The sequence below is a fragment of the Dermacentor andersoni genome, chromosome 6, assembly GCF_023375885.2.
Source record: "Dermacentor andersoni chromosome 6, qqDerAnde1_hic_scaffold, whole genome shotgun sequence".
NCBI lineage: Eukaryota > Metazoa > Arthropoda > Arachnida > Ixodida > Ixodidae > Dermacentor > Dermacentor andersoni.
Genome location: NC_092819.1, coordinates 1629370 through 1650084, shown reverse-complemented (window position 1 = coordinate 1650084; position 20715 = coordinate 1629370). Strand labels below are relative to the sequence as shown.

At 46.1% G+C, this 20715-nt stretch overlaps 1 protein-coding gene across 5 annotated transcripts in view; it reads right to left on the bottom strand.

The window, feature by feature from the left end:
* Kat60 (katanin p60) overlaps positions 1-20715 on the bottom strand; it is a 131329-nt gene that overhangs the window by 14532 nt on the left and 96082 nt on the right. For 2 of the 5 annotated variants that reach the window (XM_050169807.3, XM_055065739.2), the window contains exons 7-9: positions 18837-18963; positions 18652-18777; positions 8612-8738 (exon numbers count right to left, since the gene is read on the bottom strand). In XM_050169807.3, coding sequence (XP_050025764.1) covers positions 8612-8738; positions 18652-18777; positions 18837-18963 — 380 coding nt within the window. Of the gene's footprint in view, positions 1-6746; positions 6963-8093; positions 8298-8387; positions 8496-8567; positions 8739-18651; positions 18778-18836; positions 18964-20715 lie in introns of those variants that run through there. The other 3 variants (XR_008610291.2, XM_055065741.2, XM_055065740.2) reach the window with 3 other exon arrangements.

Below are 20715 nucleotides of genomic sequence, written 5' to 3'. Positions count from 1 at the left end.
AAGTCGACACACGCTTGCATAGTGCCTTTGTGCATTGCAAAGTGGAGGAGCGTTGTGCCCTTTTCTGACCGTAAGGTAGGCCTTGTGCAAACCCATCCCCACATAACTGGCGCCCCACTTGGTTTCAGCATGGCAGCAGAGCAGGCCCCCTCCCAGCCCTCGGTCTGTTTACTGTGCTATACTGTCACACAAAGGATAAAATAAAAGAAACGGACACACGTGTGTGACTTGTGCACAAGAGTTGCGCACATGTGTGTCAGTTTCTTTTATTGTCCTTTGCATAACTATCATCATCATCATCAGCCTGGTTACGCCCACTGCAGGGCAAAGGCCTCCCCCATACTTCTCCAACGACCCCGGTCATGTACTAATTGTGGCCATGTCGTCCCTGCAAACTTCTTAATCTCATCGGCCCACCTAACTTTCTGTCGCCCCCTGCTACGTTTCCCTTACGGAACGTGGAACTATATAACTATATAGCATGGAACATGGAACTATATAACTATATAGCGCAGTAAACAGAATGATGTCATGCCAAGTAGCCTCAGTCCAAGCCTTATTGTTCTGCTTGATCTTAAGGTTGAGCTTTGGACTTATTGTCCTTCAATGTGGATGACACTGACAGCATAAGGTATGTTCACCTTGCAACCCTCTGCTTTTTGCCACCAGGAGTGACCAAGCCTTGGAGCGCTCTTTAGTGATGGTGACCCCTTGGATGTGCACCATATTCTAGCCACGGCAGTTACGAGCTTTTTCAGCTCTTTGGGACGTACGCGGAGCAGGTGCTGACTAGCCTCTCTGACCTGCTGTTTCCACTTGCTGGCCCCTCTTTGTCCCGAGTGCAGTTGAGTGCCCGACGTGCCGCATCCAGCCACCCTGCTTAGATGCCAGCACGAATGTGCCCACTGGCCTCTCTTTGTCCCCAGCATCGTTCACTGTTCCATGCATTATATTGGAGCCACCCTGCTCGGCCACGTGTGCATGTTCGTTCACGGGCCTCAGTAGAGACCCGATCCTCTGTCTGCAATGGTTCAAAAGGCATGAATACCTTCTCACATTCAGAAGATTTTGGAGCCTCAGTCTCTAGCGGATCGAAAGGTGCGAACATCATGCGCTCAGTAGACTGGCGCCTTTGTCGCCCATGACTCAAAGGGTGCCCACCTGCACTCGGTAGAGAGTGGAACCTCAGTCTAACGGTTTGAAAGGTGCAAACATTGTGCACTCAGTTCACAAGGGTTCGAAAGATGTGAACCTTGTGCACTCGGTAGACTGAAACCTTTGTCTCCCATAACTCTAAGGGCACCCACTCGCACTCATTAGAGACCGGGGCCTGTGTCTCTAATAGCTGAAAAGGTGAGATTTTTGATGGTGGAGTGATCTCCAGGTCACCAACCTCGGGAGATGACATGTACCTGGTGGACCCCATTACCTCTGCTAGTATTGTCTTCAGCACACAAAAGCATCTAAAGGCACAGCAGAGCGATCCAGTTTGCCGACAAATCATTGACGGGCTCAAAGAGCCAAGCTCCCAAGAGGAGTGGAGTGGCAAAGTCGCCGGACACACACAGACAGTTGGTATTGCTGTTGGTGCCGAGTGTAACACAGCTGGTATTGCTGTGGGTACACTGGATATGTATCTGCCGATGGAGTTCTTCTGCGCTACATACCATCTGAGGAGGCTCCTAAGGAGTATTTCAAGGTGGCGATACCCTGCCGTTTAAGGAAAGCCACCCTGAGATATTTCCACGACTCGCGGTTGGCTGGACACGCGAGTGGCCTTTAGACTTTTCAAAAGTTGTGTCGCTCCGCTACCTGACAAGGCATCAAGCGTAGTGCTCTTCACTATGTCTGCTCATGCCGCATATGCCAATGCGTGAAGCCTCATGCAGGCAAACCGCCTGGGCTCACGCAGCCAATTTCAGCCAAGCTTTGCGACTTGCCTGCAATCCTGGCAAGTCACAAGGTTTGGCTTGCTAGCTTGCCAGCTACCCTGGGACTTGCCAGCTACCTTGGGACTTGCCAGCTACCCTGGCAAGTCATGGCCTGTGACATTATGGGACCCTTTCTCAGGAGCTGGTGAGGCTACATTTTTCTTCTGGCTGTCACAGATCACTTCACAACATGGGTGGAACTTCTTCCCTTCGGAAGTTAATGGCACGTGCAATGAGGGTGTCATGAGTGACAGGCGTAATACGTGCGTGTGTTGCAAATGCAACAATGCTGGTCGGAAGAAAGGGGCAGAAAGAACAGAAATGGCAGGAAATCAAAGAGAAAAAGACGAGAACAGAAAAGTGGCACACGGCTGCAAGCAGTAAGTGAAGAAGAAAAGGAGAATGTGATGAGCTCGCAAGTCGATGTGTGATGTGGCCTTGAGCATCTCAGGCCCCATTCTGTGCTACGAAGGCCAGCCCAGGCTTCAGCATGTCACCATACACCAAGGCCCGTCCTTTGCTATGGTGTCTACCTTCTACTTGATCATCAGGTCTAGTCTTGTGCAACGGCAGCCTCCTCATGACCTCACCCATCTTGTGCCACGGTGGCTGTTCCTAGATTGTGACACATCAGCGAGGATGACTTCTGAATGGTGAGGAATTTCCGAGTAGGAGTGAATAGTATGAGCGCTATTTCTGCATATTGTCGTCATCAGTACATAAGACTCATCATCAGCTTATCGCTCGTATGGTGCGTTGGCTACGTCTTGGGCAGCTGATCTGAAATAAAAGTATCACATTGGTCGACGCCTCATGATATATTGTATAGTTTAAGTGCTTTTAAAGTGTGTGCAAAATTCATTTGCTTGGGGCTGTTTTGTACAATTGTTAACTACAAATGTTTGTGCATGCACGCAATGGGTCCTTCTCTTTCTCAGTCGGAATTCATGACATCGGTATCAGTCGGAATTCATGACACTGGGACAAGTTCACGCAGGCCATTAGTGACTTCGACTTTCTGGCAAAGCTGACCACGGACAATGCATCCTACTTCATAGCCAATTGTTCGTGGGTGCGTATGCATGTGCCGCCTTTGGCATTAAGCACCAAAAGACGACCACATATCACCTACAGGTCAATCTGAACAGCAGTTTAACCAAAACCTCAAGTCCTTGCTCGAGGCATTTGCCTGGCAACAGGATTGGGATGCTTGTCTTACTGAGATAGGCTTCTTACGGTCCACAGTCAACCATACGACTACGTACATGCCCACTTTCTTTAACTTTGGGAGACAGCTGCCAAACCCCATGGACCGTGTTCTGCAGACTGGCAGCCAGGTGTGACCCATTAAAGATGCCCTTTCTGACTATGCAGTGGAAGTGCGCTCACGGCTGGATGTGACCCTTGACCCGGCCCATTCCAACTTGGCAAAAGCTCGAGCTGGACAACAGGCTCAATACGACCGGTCACACTACGGTGTCGGCAATCTCATCCTGAGGTGCAACCACGTCTTGATTGACCCTGCCAAAAGCATCTATGCCTCTCTGTTGGCCAAACAGTTGGGCCTGAACTGAGTGGAGACCCAAGTGTTCCCTCTGGTATAAAAACTGACTGACTCCCAAGGGAGACCAGTTGGCCGTCCAGTTTGCATCGTGGTCCTCAAACCTTTCACTGCCAGAAGCAGTGAGTGGGGGAGAGGTGATTGATGAACCGCAGGCAAGCTGTGACAGGGCTGGCCCCGGGCCACACCATTGGTACAACCTGTGGAAACGCACCTAGACAGCCCCTCTCCCACTAGCTGTTTATATATAGTTGTACTTTATTCCCTACTGTGGCGCATGCCGCTTTCCCGATTTATAGACAATAAACATGTCGAATTCTTGAAGCTTAAGGCTCCAGCGTGCCAATCGTCCTGATGGATCCTTTAAGTTCATCAGCCAACAAAGGCAGTGGTGGTCACTAACATTAAAGGAGCGGCAGTACAAATACGGGTGAAATTTCATAACGGCCCAGACCACCACAAGGCACTTTTTTTCCGTGGTGGAATAATTCGCTTCCGTACGGGAAAGGGTTCTGCTTGAATAAGCTATTACTCGTTCAGCGCCGTCTTGCCACTGCACGAGTACTGCTCCTAAGCCGACATTGCTGGCGTCGGTGTTTACTGCTGTGAGGGCGTCTTTGTCAATGTGTCCGAGGACTGCGGGTTCCTGGAGGCGTTGCCGCAGCTCGTTGAACGCTTGTTGCTGTTCTTCACCCCATACGAATGCGATGTCTTCCCTGATTAGGCGTGTCAGTGGTGACGCAATTCGTGAAAAGTTCGGAATGAAGTGTCGGTGATAAGCGCGCACATCATAAAAATTGTCTAGGTGTCTTTTTGTTAGACGGCGCTGGAAAATTTTCAATGGCAGCTATTTTGTCAGGATCAGGCCGTGCACCTTCATTGCTGACCACATGACCGAGGAAGAGAAGCTCTTCAATGCAAAAGTGGCATTTTTCCAGCTTTAGCGTGAGACCGACATATCGGATGGCTCGTCATGTGCTCGTCAAAAGTTGCAGAATATACAATCCTATCGTTCAAGTATACTAAACACGTTTGCCACTTGAGGCCTGAGAGTAGTGTGTCCATTAGCGGCTCAAATGTTGCCGGCACTGAGCACAAGCCGAAGGGAAGTACCTTAAATTCGTAGAGGCTCTCAGGTGTCACGAATGCAGTTTTTTCTCAGTCTCTCTCGTCAACTTCGATTTGCCAGTATCCGCTCCTTAAATCCATCGACGAGAAATAACGGGCACGTCGCAGTTTATTGAGGGAATCGTCTATACGAGGTATTGGGTAAACGTCTTTCTTTGTGATCTGATTGAGCTTGTGGTAATCAAGGCAGAAACGTGAGCTGCCATCCTTTTTTTTTTTTTTTTTACCAACACCACTGGTGATGCTCAAGGACTCTTTGACGGCTGAATAACGTCGTCTTCCAGCATTCTTTTGATCTGACTTTCCATGGCTTGACGTTCCCGTGGGGCCACCCGATATGGGTTCTGCTGGATGGGCCTGGCTGCATCATCAGTGATAATTCTACGTTTGGTCAAAGGCGTTTGACCAACCCTCGACGTCGATGCGAAGCAGTCCTGAAACTGATGTACAAGCTCCAGGCGGCTTTGTTTCTGCGCAGGGAGTAAGCTTGGGCAAACATCGATAGATAGATCTCGAGGCACGGGAGGCAGGCTGATGGAACCCCCTTGCTCTACAGTGAAACAGTCGGTGACCTGAGTGAACTCTTCGACGCACGTGACTGTCATACCTCTTGGAAGATGCCGGAGCTCAAGGCTAAAGTTTGTTATGAGAATTTCTGTGTGTCCACAGTTAATGTTTTGCCATCCTGAATGTCCTTGAAAAAATAGTTTTGTGCACTAGTCGGACTGCAACTAGAATTTGCAGCTGTGTGCACCCACAATGTCCAATGTAGCTTAATAGAAGCCATCCAGCGTTAATTTGTTCGTACTTCCTACGACAGATACATTCGCCAATATCAATTCTGTGGCTACTCAAGCCTGTTAGCTGACACGAGTAGGCTTTCTTTGCACAGGCTGATTGATTGCTCTGAATTACAAGCATTGTTGCAGTTTCAGTTCTCTCACTGAAAACCAGCAGGTGTTCTGACATATTTTATCTTAATATTTCTCTAAGTTGCCCCATGACACGGCTATAGCAGATGTACAGTGACAGTTTATCTAACACAGATATTTTCAATTGAGTGTCTGTGTAAAGTTGGCACATAAAATGCTTGGCACAAATGTGCTTAGTAGTTATTTTCAGTTTGTTAATTTCCTTATACAAAACCATGCTCTGTACGTTTACTTTAGTATGCATTATTGCTGGAAATTATGTTCTGCTATTTTATTTTATTTTATTTTATTTATGTGTTTCTACGCACTAGTGACCTGCCACCAAGGTTCATCAGCTGTTGGCAGGCACTGAAATAAACAATAAAACTCGCTACCCACAGTCATGCGCAGAAGTGCGCAAACAACTGTACTGTTGCTGTAGAATTGCCTTCAAACAGCCCAAGTGCCTCTACAGCAACTGGGCCTTTCTTCATCATGCCCTGGATCTGCATAATGACTGACTACCTCCGTGCTACTGTGGCTACTTTTCCATGTTACCAAAGCACTGCATTCGTGCAACATTATGTTTACTGTATGATGTGCAACAGACGTTTCCAATATCGGAGTTGACCATGGGCCCGATAACGTAAAACTATTCCAATATGTTTTTAATCCAATTTCCTTATGTCAAATCTGCGTAACCGCCGACGCAAGCATCGGGCGGTGACCTGCAGGGTTGTCTGAACAGACCAATCAAACGCTCTCCTCGTTCATAGGAGGTCACTTTTGTTAGCTTGAAAAACGAATAACATTGCCTACACTGAGCATCTTGTCTTATCTAATTGGCTGACAAAAGGCGAGGAGCACGCTCAAGTGGGGAGGGATTCAATGGGGCCGAGCCACTGAAATGAAAATTGATAACTGGATGAAGAGGGTGGTGCCGGCGTCTGCGATTGGTCTACTTTCCCTTACTTAGCTTGTGGTGGCTGGTTGAAAATTGCAGCGGCATGCAACAGGAGCTTAAGAATAACGCTAAAACATATCCTCAACAAAGAATAATTGGCTGAACGAGGTCGTAAACGTGCTGAGAGTGTTCGAAAACATTACACAGCCACACAAAAAGTTTTATTATACACAAATAAACCCATGCTCTCTCGCATGTGCGAGTAGCCAGTGCCTGAGCAATCGGCGGCAGCCATCTTTTATTCTTTTCGGAACGAGGCAGCCTGTGGCTATTCAGAAGAAAATTCAGTTTGGTTTGGCATATTAATGCATCCTTAACGCTGTGAGGGTTCCACTCTGCGTGTGGCTAGGGTTGAAGGCGAGCTCCGGATCTAGCTCCACACAGTCGCTCTGTGGTACTCCTCAACCCACAGGGCAGGAATCGTGGCTACGTTGGGTTCGAACGAATAAGGCAACCAGCGGCGTCACCTGTAACAATGTTTATTACTACCAGCAATAAAGAACACTGGCAGAGGGAAGTCCTCTCTGTAATAAGTAATAATTGGCTGGCCTCGTTGCCCGGGATAGTCAGGCAAACGAGGTCACTCACGGGCTGCGACAGCTACTCCAGTGCGGCAGGTTAGGGGTCCAGTGACAGAGAGCGAGTGTCTCCCCCGGTGGCGCTGTTTTGTACCTTTTTACCTTGGCGAGGGGAATGTCCTTTACAATCATCAGCTATGTTCCCGCGAGTCGGGGAGGAAGGGTGCATGCGCGTCATGAGAGCGAGGGAGAAGCGGGAGAGGGCGTAGTGCGCCTCTCCTGTGTCTATGCTGGCCCTCGACGTGAGCACGATGACGCGGGGGAAGATGGGCGCGTGTTACCCACAACGGATACAGCTGAGATCTAATGGTGAAAAGGTGTCAAATCAGAAATAACTATTTTTTTTTTGTTTGGCCAAATCCTGCATAATCAGTGTGTACATGTCATATCAGATGGGGAGCTATCGCGGTCTTCATGATGTCACGTAACCAACAGGTGAAGGGGGGGTGGTCTAAAAAGGTTTTGACCAATGGCGGAGGGCTGATTGCAGAATTGGAATAGCTTTACGTTATAGCGCCCCATCTTTTGTTTTCTGTGCTGCAAGGAGCTGCACTGTGTGGGGCATAAATCACCACACGGCAGACACAAGTTGTCTCGAAAATTGTCACTGCTAATGAAATGTAGCATCTAAAGCTAATTCACATCGGCGACTGACAGTGGTCACCTGACCAAGTCAGTCGCAAGTGGTCGCTTTTCTCGAAAAATGACTATACTGGGCCAGTCGCTCGCTGCTCAATTTTTCAGTTGTGCGACTGTGGTCGCAAAACTGCTTAACCAATCAGTGGCGTGCCGAAAGTTATGTTAGCACGTGTTTTCATCCAGTATCCTCCTGCATCCCACCAAATACAAAGTCCAAGCCACCATGGCGGACTACAGGAATGCAATTGGTGTCTTGCCTCGTGATGCTGGGGCGCAGCAGTTCCAGCAACGTGTCGTGGCAAGAAACTAAGCAGCAGCAAACGAAAGCACCAAAATTATGCACCGATTCCCATGCAACATGAACTAGAAATTACAACTTACTCTCGATATTACTCCTCGTCCCATGCGCAGAGTTCGAGCAGGAGGCAGCTCGCTTGGCTGGCTAGTTATCGCTACGGCAGCACCCACTAGCATTGCTTTTTCTTCAGGAGCTTCGATGCTGCCATAGCTGACACCACGAACAGCACAGCACATCAGCACAGTGACGTCTTCCTCTTTGCTCGAATCAAAATCCGTGACTGTTGCCTGAATGCGAACCCAGCGAAGCGCTTAAATCCCTAGAGTTCTCGCTGAGAATGATAATCTCTGCGATTGCAACTCGCAGATTCTGCTCACCCTGACTTGCCAATGCGAGCATAGGTCACCTTCAGTCACTTTTTAGTTGCCAGTTTCAAATGGTCACGCGACCTGCTCAAGTCGCTGGTGTGATTGAGCCTTTAGAACCTGCCATCAAGCAGCAATGCAGGGCACAGAAAATGGATGGGTTTTGAGCTGAATAATCACAACAAAACTCACACATTGCCATAAATGTGGAGACAAGTCAGTAGGCTCCTACCAACCTGCAGACGTTTGTGATGTCAGCACCGGAATAGCCTTCGAGCCGCTCCGCAATGATGTTGATGTCAAGCCCAGGGCAAACCTCGACGTCCTTCAGGTTGATCCTCAGCAGTGCCTCCCTCCCAGCACCTCAGGAAATGCAAGGCACATACATTCATGCCACGGTGCACACACACATAAAGACATGGCGCAAGGGCCTATGCTCCAGAAAATTCTCATTCCTGCACACCAGATTTGTGTCACGAGCAGAGCTGATTGCTCATTAGACAAACAGAGAGAGAGGAAGTAGATGCAAAATGACGATATGTGCCAGGGATACGGAGGATTTTTCATGGGCATGGCTACTGCACACACAAAGATGCCAACACAGAAGAAAATGCACCCAATATTTTTGCAAAGTCGATGAGTGATTGCACTGTGCAGGGGAGAAAGGCATTCCATACCGCACGGTGCACAAGACAAGTGTTGTTAGTGAAATGATGACACGAATGAAAAAGAAAAAAAAAACTGAATAAATAATGTCCTGAAACTGCGCAGTGGGCTGTGAGAGACACCTCAGTAGAGGGCTCCACATTGGAATCACTGTTGGAATCATGTGGCATAAACTTTTATATTTTAATGTTCACAGAAACGTGGTATACTAGTGAGTTTGGACATTTCATGCAGCCAGGGTTCAACCACTTCTCTTTAAACTACATTGAGAGTAACAACATTTGTGTTTTGTTTTGTGTCACACGCACATGCTCTGAATTATGTGCTTACTGTCGGTAGGGATTTTAATCAGGTGTCTTGAAGAGCTCAGTCACAAGTAATAAATTTTTATCAGTGCCTGAGTGCAACTATTTTAAAGATGCCATTACTATGCCTACACATGTTACTGAATCAACAATGTCATTGCTGGACATGTTTGTTACTAATTCTATAACAGAAGACACAATTTCAGGGGTGCTAAGTTGTGACATAAATGGTCACTTGCCTATATTTATTTTCCTAAAAATGCACACCAATCTGATGTACGTGAAACCAGAGGAATTCATGTACCGCTCGATGACAGCTGCAACATTGGAGCACCTTAGGCAAATATCAAGCAATCGAATTGGAATTTGCCCGATAGAGAAGCAAATAACTCATGTAATAACTTTATAACATTTAAAGAACTTTACTTTGAATCAGTTCTTTTTAAGACATATCACAGACCGGCCAAATCGCAGAAACCATGAATAACAAAGTACTTTAAGTTGATGAGCAAAACGTGAACAAGGTGAATGCAGGAGCCAACGTTTCGACAAGTGGACTTGTCTTCTTCAAGGCGACATATGCTTTCCTCGCCACAGTATATATAGGTGGGGTTCTTCTAAAGGGGAGAGGGTGTGAGGCGGGAGGACGCGGAAACGAGGGAAAATGTGTTGCTAGCGTGTCGAATTGAGAGTAAAGGAACCCTGTGTACAAGGTCAAAGCCAGGGCACCCCCCCCCCCCACCCCTGGTCTGTCAACACATGCGCATTAGCCGGCGTGTCAAGGGCGTCTGACACGGCAGCTGACAAAAAAAAAAAAAAAAAAAAAAGGAAAGGAAAGGGAAAAGGGGGGGATACGCCTCCTCCCTCCTTGAATACTGAAATACTGAAATGGTATATATAAATAAAGGGGGACAACGGAAATAAGGAAAAAAAGAGAACAAAAAGGAAAAGAAAGAAACGCTACAAAACAAAACTAATTGTTGTTGCCTATAGCTTGAAGTTTAGCATAGCGAATAGATTCTAAAGCTCCCTTTGAAATATTTATGCCTATTGGTTGCAATGTCTTGAACTTATGGATAAGGTATGATTTTCTGTATTTTCTTTCTCGTTCAGAACGGAAATTTGACTGTAAGATGTAGAGTTTAAGTTCATCAAACTTATGACCTGGTTGACTGTATTTTCTTTCTCGTTCAGAACGGAAATTTGACTGTAAGATGTAGAGTTTAAGTTCATCAAAGTTATGACCTGGTTGGTCAACCAGGTCATAACTTCTCGTTCGCTCATCAAAACTGAGCAACAGTACTCCCAGATCGAAAAGGAAGTGCTTGCGCTGACATGGGCAGTTGAAAAATTCGATGAGTATATACGTGGTTTGGAAGTTGTTTTCAAAACTGACCACAAGCCCTTGGTATTGTTGTTGGGTCACATAGCAATTGATGCAATACCGCCAAGAATTCAACACTTTTGGCTGCGGCTGATATGATACCATTTTTCCATAGTATATGTTCCTGGCAAACTGCTCACCAATGCGGACACTCTCTCACGTTCTTCATTAGGTCGCATGAAATTGGAAAGCTGCTTGACTGTCTCTGAGGTGACAGCATACTCGAAAGCTTGTTAACTGGGCTTACAAACAGGCAATGATTTCCTGACAAGAGCGAGAGAGGGGGTAAATGAGTGATGAGGTGTGTCAAAGCCTGCGCTAAGTGTGCAAAACAGGTTGGCTGAAGAAAAAATGTTCCGTGTTATCTCGCGCCATAGTGGCAGTATCGAGCATGCATTACTATGGTGAATGGGTTGTTGCTGAACGGGATGAGGCTAATTATTCCTCAGTCTCCTTTAAAAGAAGTGCTAAGCAAGCTACATGACGGTCACCAAGGCATCTCGTGATGCCGCAGTGGAGCTAAAGGTTCTGCCTGGTGGCCGGGCCTTAGCACTGAGATAGTGTCTTTTGTGAAACGGTGCAATGTTTGCGCGATGCATGCGCTAGAATTTAATGAACTGATGATTTGATTGCCAACACCCTCTTTTCCTTGGGAGAGAGTCAGGGTCAATCTGTGTCAAATTCACAGACAGCAACATCTCGTCACACTACACCGAGATAGCCATTCTTCCGTCAACTAAGTCTGCTACTGTGATAAGCAAACTGAAAAGCATTTTTGCAAGACATGGCCTACCCGAGTGTGTGGTGACTGCCAATGGTCCCCAATTTGTGAGTGCAGAGTTCGAGCAATTTGCCAAACTATATGGTTTCCGTCACGTCACCTCGAGTCCGAGGCACCACCAGGGAAACGAGGAAGTGGAACGTATGGTACAGACTGCTAAGCATCTCCTTTCGAAATCAGATGACCCTTACTTAGTCTTGCTGGCCTATAGATCAACGCCTGGCATTCCGGGAATCAGCTTAGTGGAGATACTAATGGGTAAAACGCTTAGGATGAGAGTTCCAATGTTGCCTATGCATCGCAATCTGGGACAATGCTGCCTGAAAGAAGCGGTGGCCAATGACCATAAGGTCAAGAGGCAAAGCTGTCACTCCAAACGACGTTACTGTCTAGAAATCTCCCCAAGCTGGAAACTGGCAATGTGGTGTGGATGACTGATGTCCGTACCAAGGGTACTGTGCTCGGAGCAGCACCACAGCCGCGTTTATACTGTGTTCAAATGAAGAAGGGGATCGAAGTCCGTTGCAACAGGGGTATGCTCAACAGTCTCCCAAAAGACCGGATAGATCGTGGGAGCTACGAGTTAGGAACAGCCCAGTAGGGCCCAAATGGTCACTAGTGCAGGCAACCAAACTGACAAATCCTCGGTTCCTCTAACTCGGACGGAGACTGACGGTAACAATTATCAAGCTAAGATTGTAACTGTGACTAGATTTGGTAGTTTGCAAGCCCATAAGGCTGGGTTTTGACAACTGATGTTTTGAATGATCTTGTTCCGTGTTTTTTTTTTATTTGCGTAAATGGTGCTTGTGTCCAGTCTACCTATCCCCATTTTGAATTGTATGCACGTGACGTTAAAAGTGTTTGAAAAGGGGGATGTGCTGGAATCACCTGTTTGTGTTTGATGAGGGACGTCAACAGCGATCGGCAGCTGCAACTGCCGTATCCAATCTCCTGTCATGTGATGCATCTTTTGTCACCCTGGAGCATGGCATCTGGACTGCTTCTTTGGAGTGTGCTTAGGCGTACGCTATGCTACACTATGCTACGCTCCCCACAAGACACATAATAAAAAAATATATATGTAACTCCCCACATAAAACCTGAACATATAGTGTCGGCTTATAGGTGTCTCTAAAGCACACCGGCCTGTTAATGAAATAATGTATTATATTGAAAACATTCTTTCATATACTTTTTTGATTTAGCGCGACTGGCCGCTCGAGGCACTTTGCATGCATTCGCGGGCTTCTTTCATGCTCGGAAACACTTTTATATAGCACATATTCAACAACAGAAAGCTGCATCAGGTGTTTTTCGCGTTGCTATACAATTTTCTCATTGACACTTTTCACCTAATTATATTAATTGAGAAGTTCATTAATTACTTAAGACTAACTATGTAATTAGGCGGAATGCAAAAATAATCTGAGTATCTCTAAGCGACGGCAAACAACATTACCTTGGTTTGGTCCAGTTACACGGCATTTGCATATTTTTAAAGTTTGGCTCAAGTTACGTGAAACCCCCTGTATGAACATTGTATGAGGTTGCACATGCATAGAATTTACAGGGAGATGCAGGTTGAAAAATCGAATTTTTCTTCTGAAAATAATTTTTTACATTCTGATTGCAAAATTAAGCTTCAACATTCTATTTTCATGTGCACAAAATTAAACACGGCGTTACTTCAACCAGGAGGCTGAAAAATTATTTTAATTGAAGCATGGTAGGTGTAGGGGCTTCATCTTTTCATTCATGCTCTACTGATGAGGCTCACAAGCACAGGCTTTGTCAAGACGGTGAGCTTTCCTAGAGCAACAAGAGGTGAGCACTAGCCCTAACTGAGACAGCACAGGCTCACTCTAATTTTTTCCCCAGTGCTTGAGCGAACACTACACTTCCTACATATGAGAGACTGACAAGCGAAAAGCTGTGATCTTGCAGTATTTAGCGCAAAAACCAGAACACGGCCGAGTCCCTCAACAGCAAGAGTTGGTTGCTGTGCCCCAAAACAAAATTTGGTTCACGTACTGTACTGGAGATGGCCACTTCTATATAGCCACACTGTGGTTCAACAAAAGCCACAACGGGTTTGAGGAGGTTCTACAGGAGTCCCAACTCGGGACATGATTGCTCTGAGCAACCAGAGAAGAATCAAAACACCCTCTGGAACACATACCACTGAAGCTAGATCTTGCCATTGCCGTGCAGCAAAGAAGCCCGGCTGGAGAAGGAAACACGCAAGGGCTCTGACAATATCACCCACGCAGCAGAAAAATTTTAATGGTTTACACTTATTCCGGAAAGACAGGTCTGCATTTTGTGCAAATTTCTTGCAAACTGATAATGGTACACTTCTGTTATTTTGACTCCGGTTAAATCGATGCCCACCGAAGATCCCAGCTGGCATCCATGCATTTCTATGGGCCCAAACATTTGTTATTTTGATCCTAAAATTGGCATTCGCCGGATAATTCGAACGTGACCAGTCCGCATGCATGCGCCTGACTCCTATGGTGATTTCAATAACAACCTCTTTAGTAGCACCATCTGTCTCAGTGAAACTTAGGGGACAGTGAATGTGTGGAACACGTCACCTCCCATTGAAAACGCCTATTTTCGGCTCGCCCTAACGAGATGAAAAAGCAACAATGGTAGCTAACTATTTCAGATTATGGTCCTTACCTAATTCTAACAGGCGCTCTCTTGTTTTCCAAAAAAGTTGGGCCGAAAATTGCTTGCATATAGACCGTTTTTTCGTAGGCGCCGCCATATTGTGAACGCAGTGGCGCCGCCTATGAGCAGCGCCATACTGGCTTGGGTGAAAGCGGTCTTTTGCATGGCAGGTATACGCTCGGCGGTAGGTTCTGGCGTTTGTTTTCGCGGTCGTGCGGTCTGTTTAGTATGACGTGCGTCTTCTACGTGGTAAACGGTTCTTTGAGACGTGCTGAAGTGGTTTAAGGCGTCATGGCCGGAATTTCTACTGGCGTTGAGGCGGACGGAACACGCAGCGCGATGTGTGCGCGCATATTTGAGCCAACAATCAGGCTCGGAGATCAATTATGTATTTCCGAATGTTCCAATCACTAATGTGACCTTATTGCAGTATTATCCTCTATTTCTAAGCTGCGGTTTAGGAGCCATGAAACATACGCGACGATCGTAACAGCGTGGGTACCGTTCTGTTATACGACAGGAGCTGTGCTGTTATACTTTGACAAGCGTTCAAACTGTTCGCTGTAGGTTACATTGCGTGACTACTTGCATGGTTGGATGGATGAGGTTTCCACCCATGAATAAAATAGTTTTGGCTGGTAATAGCAGCATACCTTACAGTCTGAATTAAGCTTGTCCAGCAAAGCGACCGTTTACGAACTGCGCGAGCGTCCTAAGCAGTAGTAGGTGCTGGATTACAGATATATTTGTTCTATATAGCGCATGGTCCAACTACGGCATCAGCGCTTATATATTGATAAACGTTGTGTGGCGTTAGCCAGTTTTCTCTTGCTTTTTAGAGAAAGAGGATGATAACCGAATTTTCTTTTCGGTTGTGTTCGTTCGGTTCTCTACGACGCACTCACACGAATTACGGAAACTTTGCGCTCAAAAATAGCCATCGCATTCTTTTTATGCGAACCCTCTCATATATGATGGCTGTATACAGGCCAGAAAGGCAATGCCGAAGCACACAGCTTATATATGTATCGTGCTGGCTCACCAACCGCAGTGATCGCTGTGTTGAGCAGCGCCATGGGCCTCATGCAGCAAGGCTAGCGTAGACATATGGTAATTTCAAGCATACTAGACTTGAAATGCGTGAGAACGATGCCAGTGTATCACAAATATTTGATAGCGCCTGCCGCTCAGGTGTTTCGTGGTTGCCTTAGGTTGGCCGTGCACGAGCATGCGCTCTTATGTTTTATGTTTTACTCCCTACGCCAATCGATCTGAGAGTGAGCTGATTTACCATTTAATGCTGGTAATACAGAGACGCCGGTTTTCTTTGTTGAATTAAAATCGATAGCAAAACAGTAAACAACACATACACGCACCGCGACTGATAATGCGCGTACACCGCGGCTGATTATGCGCGCCACATTTTTGCGCCCCCAACACATATTTCTGCCTACAGTAGTTACCGATGAACCGAAAGCCTTCCCTAGCGACCTTATATGAACGAACATGGTGTAAATTTCACAAAGTACGATCTAAAACATGTAGGTATCGTTCCGCAGCACGCGACAGCAATACTTTCAAGCAGCGCCGTGCCGGATCGCCCAAGCCAGAGAGGAGGAAAGGCTCTCCGCGCGCCCTATCCTTCTCGCCCGATGAAACGGTCTATATGATCACATATGAAACCAAAACAGCCTTCACAGCATTCATACGCTTTACTGCGTATCATGGCTGCATTGCGGCGAAGCTAACTTTTGAAAGCCTGCTGTTATTCTGAAAAATCGGGTGCGCATTAGATTTGTTTTGGTTAGGAGCTTTAAGCCATTCCTACGCTAATTTTCTACTATTTACACATATAAAATGGCTGTGCGTTTGATCCAAAAGTGTGCTAAACGCGGAAAATACTGCCAAATGAATCAGTGGTATGTTTTGGTGTTTTTTTCTGCACCTTGTTTAATTCGACTCGCTGGATAAATCGATCAATTTCATCGATCCCATCAGGGTCAAATTAACAGAAGTCGACTGTACCTGCAATAATATTAAGCAAGTTTAGAAACTCTAAGCTTAACTTTTTTTTTTATTTTCAATCTGGCACTATTTTTACTACTTCTGCATGAAAATTCTTGTACCCAATGTGACTCAATCTCAGTCACATTTTGCATGCACATACATGTATAACAATGTTTATTATGCAAGTACTTATGTGTTATTGCAATTTGTTGCCGCTTTGGCCATGTGCATTTTAGGAAACCATAATCAATGTTCTCAATAATGACAGTTGAGATGAAAAATTATTTTCCTTTAATAAAGCAAGAACAAAATACCTTTTTGAGCTCATTTCCAATTACACACCTATAAGGAGTACTAATATAAGCTATTTTATAGTACTCTCCTAGGCTTAGTAGGAAGCCTTGCACAAGAAACCCTACTCCTATGGGGGGGCTAAGAACATATTTGAAAATGGGAGATTAAACTGTATTCTGCATAAATGCCATTTAATGAGCATTGTTATTAACGAAAAGTGATTTCTCAGGAGCACCTACCCTCAATAAACACACTGCTTGAGTAAAGCTTCACGTAGATTCCAACATGTGCATTGGATCTGCATTTTTCTTTTTGCACACAAATGTTTCAAGCCATTCATCCTGTAGAATGGTCTCTGATATACTGATCGAAACATCAAGTCCAAAGAGACCTGTGTCACGCAGCTGTGGTGTGCCGCGTGCTTATCAATATGCTTTTTGTGCCTTTTCAGTTTGAATAAGGCAAAAATGAACACAAGGTGTAAGCAAACCAGCCTATATATAAACTGTGCCAAGATGACACCAATGCGCCTGTACTGCAAGTCATGCATGAACCTGCAGAGTCTCTCTGTCATATCACACCATTTAAATGGCTGATCACCAACCATCGGTGACAAGAGTCAACCAAGCAGACGCTGCTGAATTTGAAACTGGTTCTCAGCTTGGAGAACTTTCAAGTTGACTCCTGCTCGTATGTTAAAAACCACGCTTTCAAGCATGAATAAAAAGCACTCGGTGCAGACACGATGGGCATGCAAACTGCACAGCAATAAGACTTGCTTGCTGGTGCTGCGTTGATTTATGCCGCAAAGACTACTGATGCACTGATGTATGTGGTGGTGTCGTTAAATTGAAAATTAAATGCAGAATTCTTTCGCTAAATAGACTAAGTGTTGAAATTAATAAGATGGTCAAATGGGGTTGGCATCATTTTATGCACTTGCAAAACCCTAAAATAGAATCCAGTTTGAGAACCCCTGATTTAGTTACTTTTTTTCTTCTAACCAAATGACGAACCGGGATGTGCGACTGATGTGCAAAACAATTACACTAGGGCTTTTATTACTGAATGTTCTGAGGAGATTTGAGGATGTTCAATGAATGATGCACAGTACGGCATGCAGAATGGATAGAAGTGATGAAGATGAAGTACCATGATGGTACATTACCAACTAGCCCAGCAGTCATGTCATGCAGCACTAGGGCACCTACCGTATTTACTCGCGTAATGATCGCACTTTTTTGTCAGAAAAATTGACGCAAATTCAGGGGTGCGACCAATACGCAGGTTAAATTTCCCGCGAGAAAAAAAATTTTTTTTTCGTCCCGCGTTTGCTGCGGAATGCGGGTGCGGGACACCAAAACAAAAATGGCGGCTGGCGGAGCAAGCCGAACGCGCCGAACGCGATCTTTTTTTTCTTCTCGTGAGTACATTACGTGCATTGAAACAGTTTCTTCCGTATCAGTGATGAATAATATCGTTAATATCGGCAAGTTTGCGGCAATAACATAGCCATGTCCACTTTGAGGGGACAGAAACAGAGATGGGCATGCTTAGCTGCCAGTGACATCGAAACACATGGCCGGCGTGCTGCGGAAACTGCGGCATCTGTCTTCACTACTATCCTAACACGGCACGTTTCCGCGAAGGGTGGGCAAATATCTTAGCTGTGTTACAAGCGTCGGCGTATGAATAGGGTACACTTTTAACGTATCAGTGAAAACGTGGCTACTATCATTGCCGCGCGCGAGTTGTTACGTGCCCACAAGTGCAGACGAGAGGAATCGAAAGCTGCCTTCTTTTTGTTGACCACAACCATTATAAAGCCTACCCATAATAAAGGCAAGTTTGGTTGTACGTCTTTTTGCCATGGAAGTGCGGAAAGTGATGAAAGTAATGAAATGAGGCATCTGCTTAAGAATGTTTGGTGCGTGCAGACGAGTCGTTCGCGTAGCATTCGACAGATGGTAAGCGCGATCATTATTAGCTAGACTTGGCACACGACATAGAGCTGCGGCAAGTTCAGGGTGCGATCATTACACGGGAAATTAAAAAAATTGAATGTTGACGACAAAATTCAGGGGTGCGATCATTACGCGAGTGCGACCATTATGCGAGTAAATACGGTATTTCTGAGAAAGTACAGGAGAGTCCTCACACTGTTGGGCAGGGGAATGTAGATGCGCTTCTCGAGCCTCCTGCGCAGTGCCTCATCAATGTCCCAGGGAAAGTTGGTGGCCGCCAAAACCATCACCACCTTGGCAGGGTCCTCGTTGTTGGTGATGCCTGCATCACATAAGTGTCGCTGACACTCAACACAAGGCATGGAGTACACTGAAACCTACCATCCATCTGGATAAGCAGCTCTGATTTTACACGCCGGCTGGCCTCATGCTCCGAGTCAGAGCCTCTTCGTGAACACAGGGAATCAATTTCATCAACGAAGATGGTACTTGGGGCATGGAACCGGGCCTGGAAAACAATGTTTTCTCCTGTTCACAGTGCAAGTGGGTGGCACCCTCAATAGCAGCAGACTTGTGCAACCTTGCAGAATCATAACGAAATTTTCAGCGAAGCTGTTTGTTGCGAGCAGTTGCAGTAAGACTTTCAGGTGCCTGTAACTAAACCACACATTGCCCACGTCCGAGAGGCCCATTTGAAACATTGCTTGCACATAACGCTCTCAAGCACTTGTTAAGGGATTTTCACAAGGGCAGTAATTCCTCCACAAACATTTTACTTTGCCAGAACATTGGCCATACACAATGGCATGCATGTTGATTCTTCAAAGCAGATACAAATTCATTCACTATTTTCTTGTGTATGGGCTTCACCAAAAAATTGAAGTCCAAATTCATGAAAACAAGTACGGTATGGATGTTTTCGACCAGCTTTCTTAATCCTATATACAGTTGAACCTCACGATAACGAAATCGGAGGGGAACGCGAAAAAAATTGCTTTCGCGAGAATTTCATTGTTGCCAAAAGAGACAGCACAGACAAGTAATGCATCGCAGAACAAAACTTTGCTCTCAATATTCCGTTAGCCTACTTTGCATTGCTCGAGGATATAGAACTGCATTGCCGACAGCACAAAGTGCGCCGCATGAATCGACCAGCAGTGGCAGTACTGCCATAGCGCAGTATTCTCGGTCAATTGCTTTCGGAGATGCAGTCAATTTTGCTAGATTTTGCATAACTCGGCACCAAACGCAGAGCAACAGTGCATGCAGCAGCATTTATCCAGTGCACGCTGTTGCCTGTATGCGCCGACGTGTACAGTGCCGAGCGCAAAAGTGATCGCGACTCGTGTACTAGAAGGCAAACGATCAAGATAGTGGCCCTTTCGTGCAAATCTACATCCAGCGCCGAATCCGCACACAATGCCTGCCGAGTGGCACCAAAACCAGCGTCCTTGAAGCAAGGGATGCGTATTCCCGGACGATCGCTCAATCATGGCCCCGATGCGTGACGCTCCATATGCTGCGACCGCCATCTCAAGCGCCATAAACAATTCCGTGTTGGTGGGACCTGGATTTCCTTGTTTTTGCTGCATTTTTCTCACCGAGACGCACATTACGCAGTGCACTGCCACGATCAGCGATTGTTCAAAACGCGCATTCAGTTTGCGATTAGTTTCACCTTAGGCGATTAGCCTAGGCTTCGCTGTCAGCTGCGGGGAACGCAAATTGAATGTGCGTTTCGAACAATGATCTACGATCTCACCTAATAGGTGTGCAAAAACCGCCGTCACATGTCGGTAGCAACATGCGTGCCTCTTGAAACGGGTGATCAACAAACAAGATGGCGGCCATGACGTGTTTTCAGCGCACTGATCGCTTGTGCCACTTCGGTGTTTTTGCGAACAAAAACGGCGCCCACACAAGTGTAATGTGGTGGTGTTTCACGCAATTTTAGTGCAAAACAATCGCATTTGATCACATCTTGGAGCCTGTTAGCTTTACGCGAGTAGGTAATATGCGGAGTTACGTTTCAGCAAATTTCACTGATGCGGGATTGCAGCACAGTGATATTTCATTGCTGAGAGGTATGAAATGCATTGAATCCTACGGACGTTCGCCGGGGATATGAAAATGTTTCGTTGTCACGAGAATTTCGCTGTTGCTGGATTTCGTTATCGCGGGTTTCAACTGTGCGTGTGTGTGTGTGTATATATATATATATCTTGCACTTGAAGAAACTTCGTGTGACCTCAAGGAATCG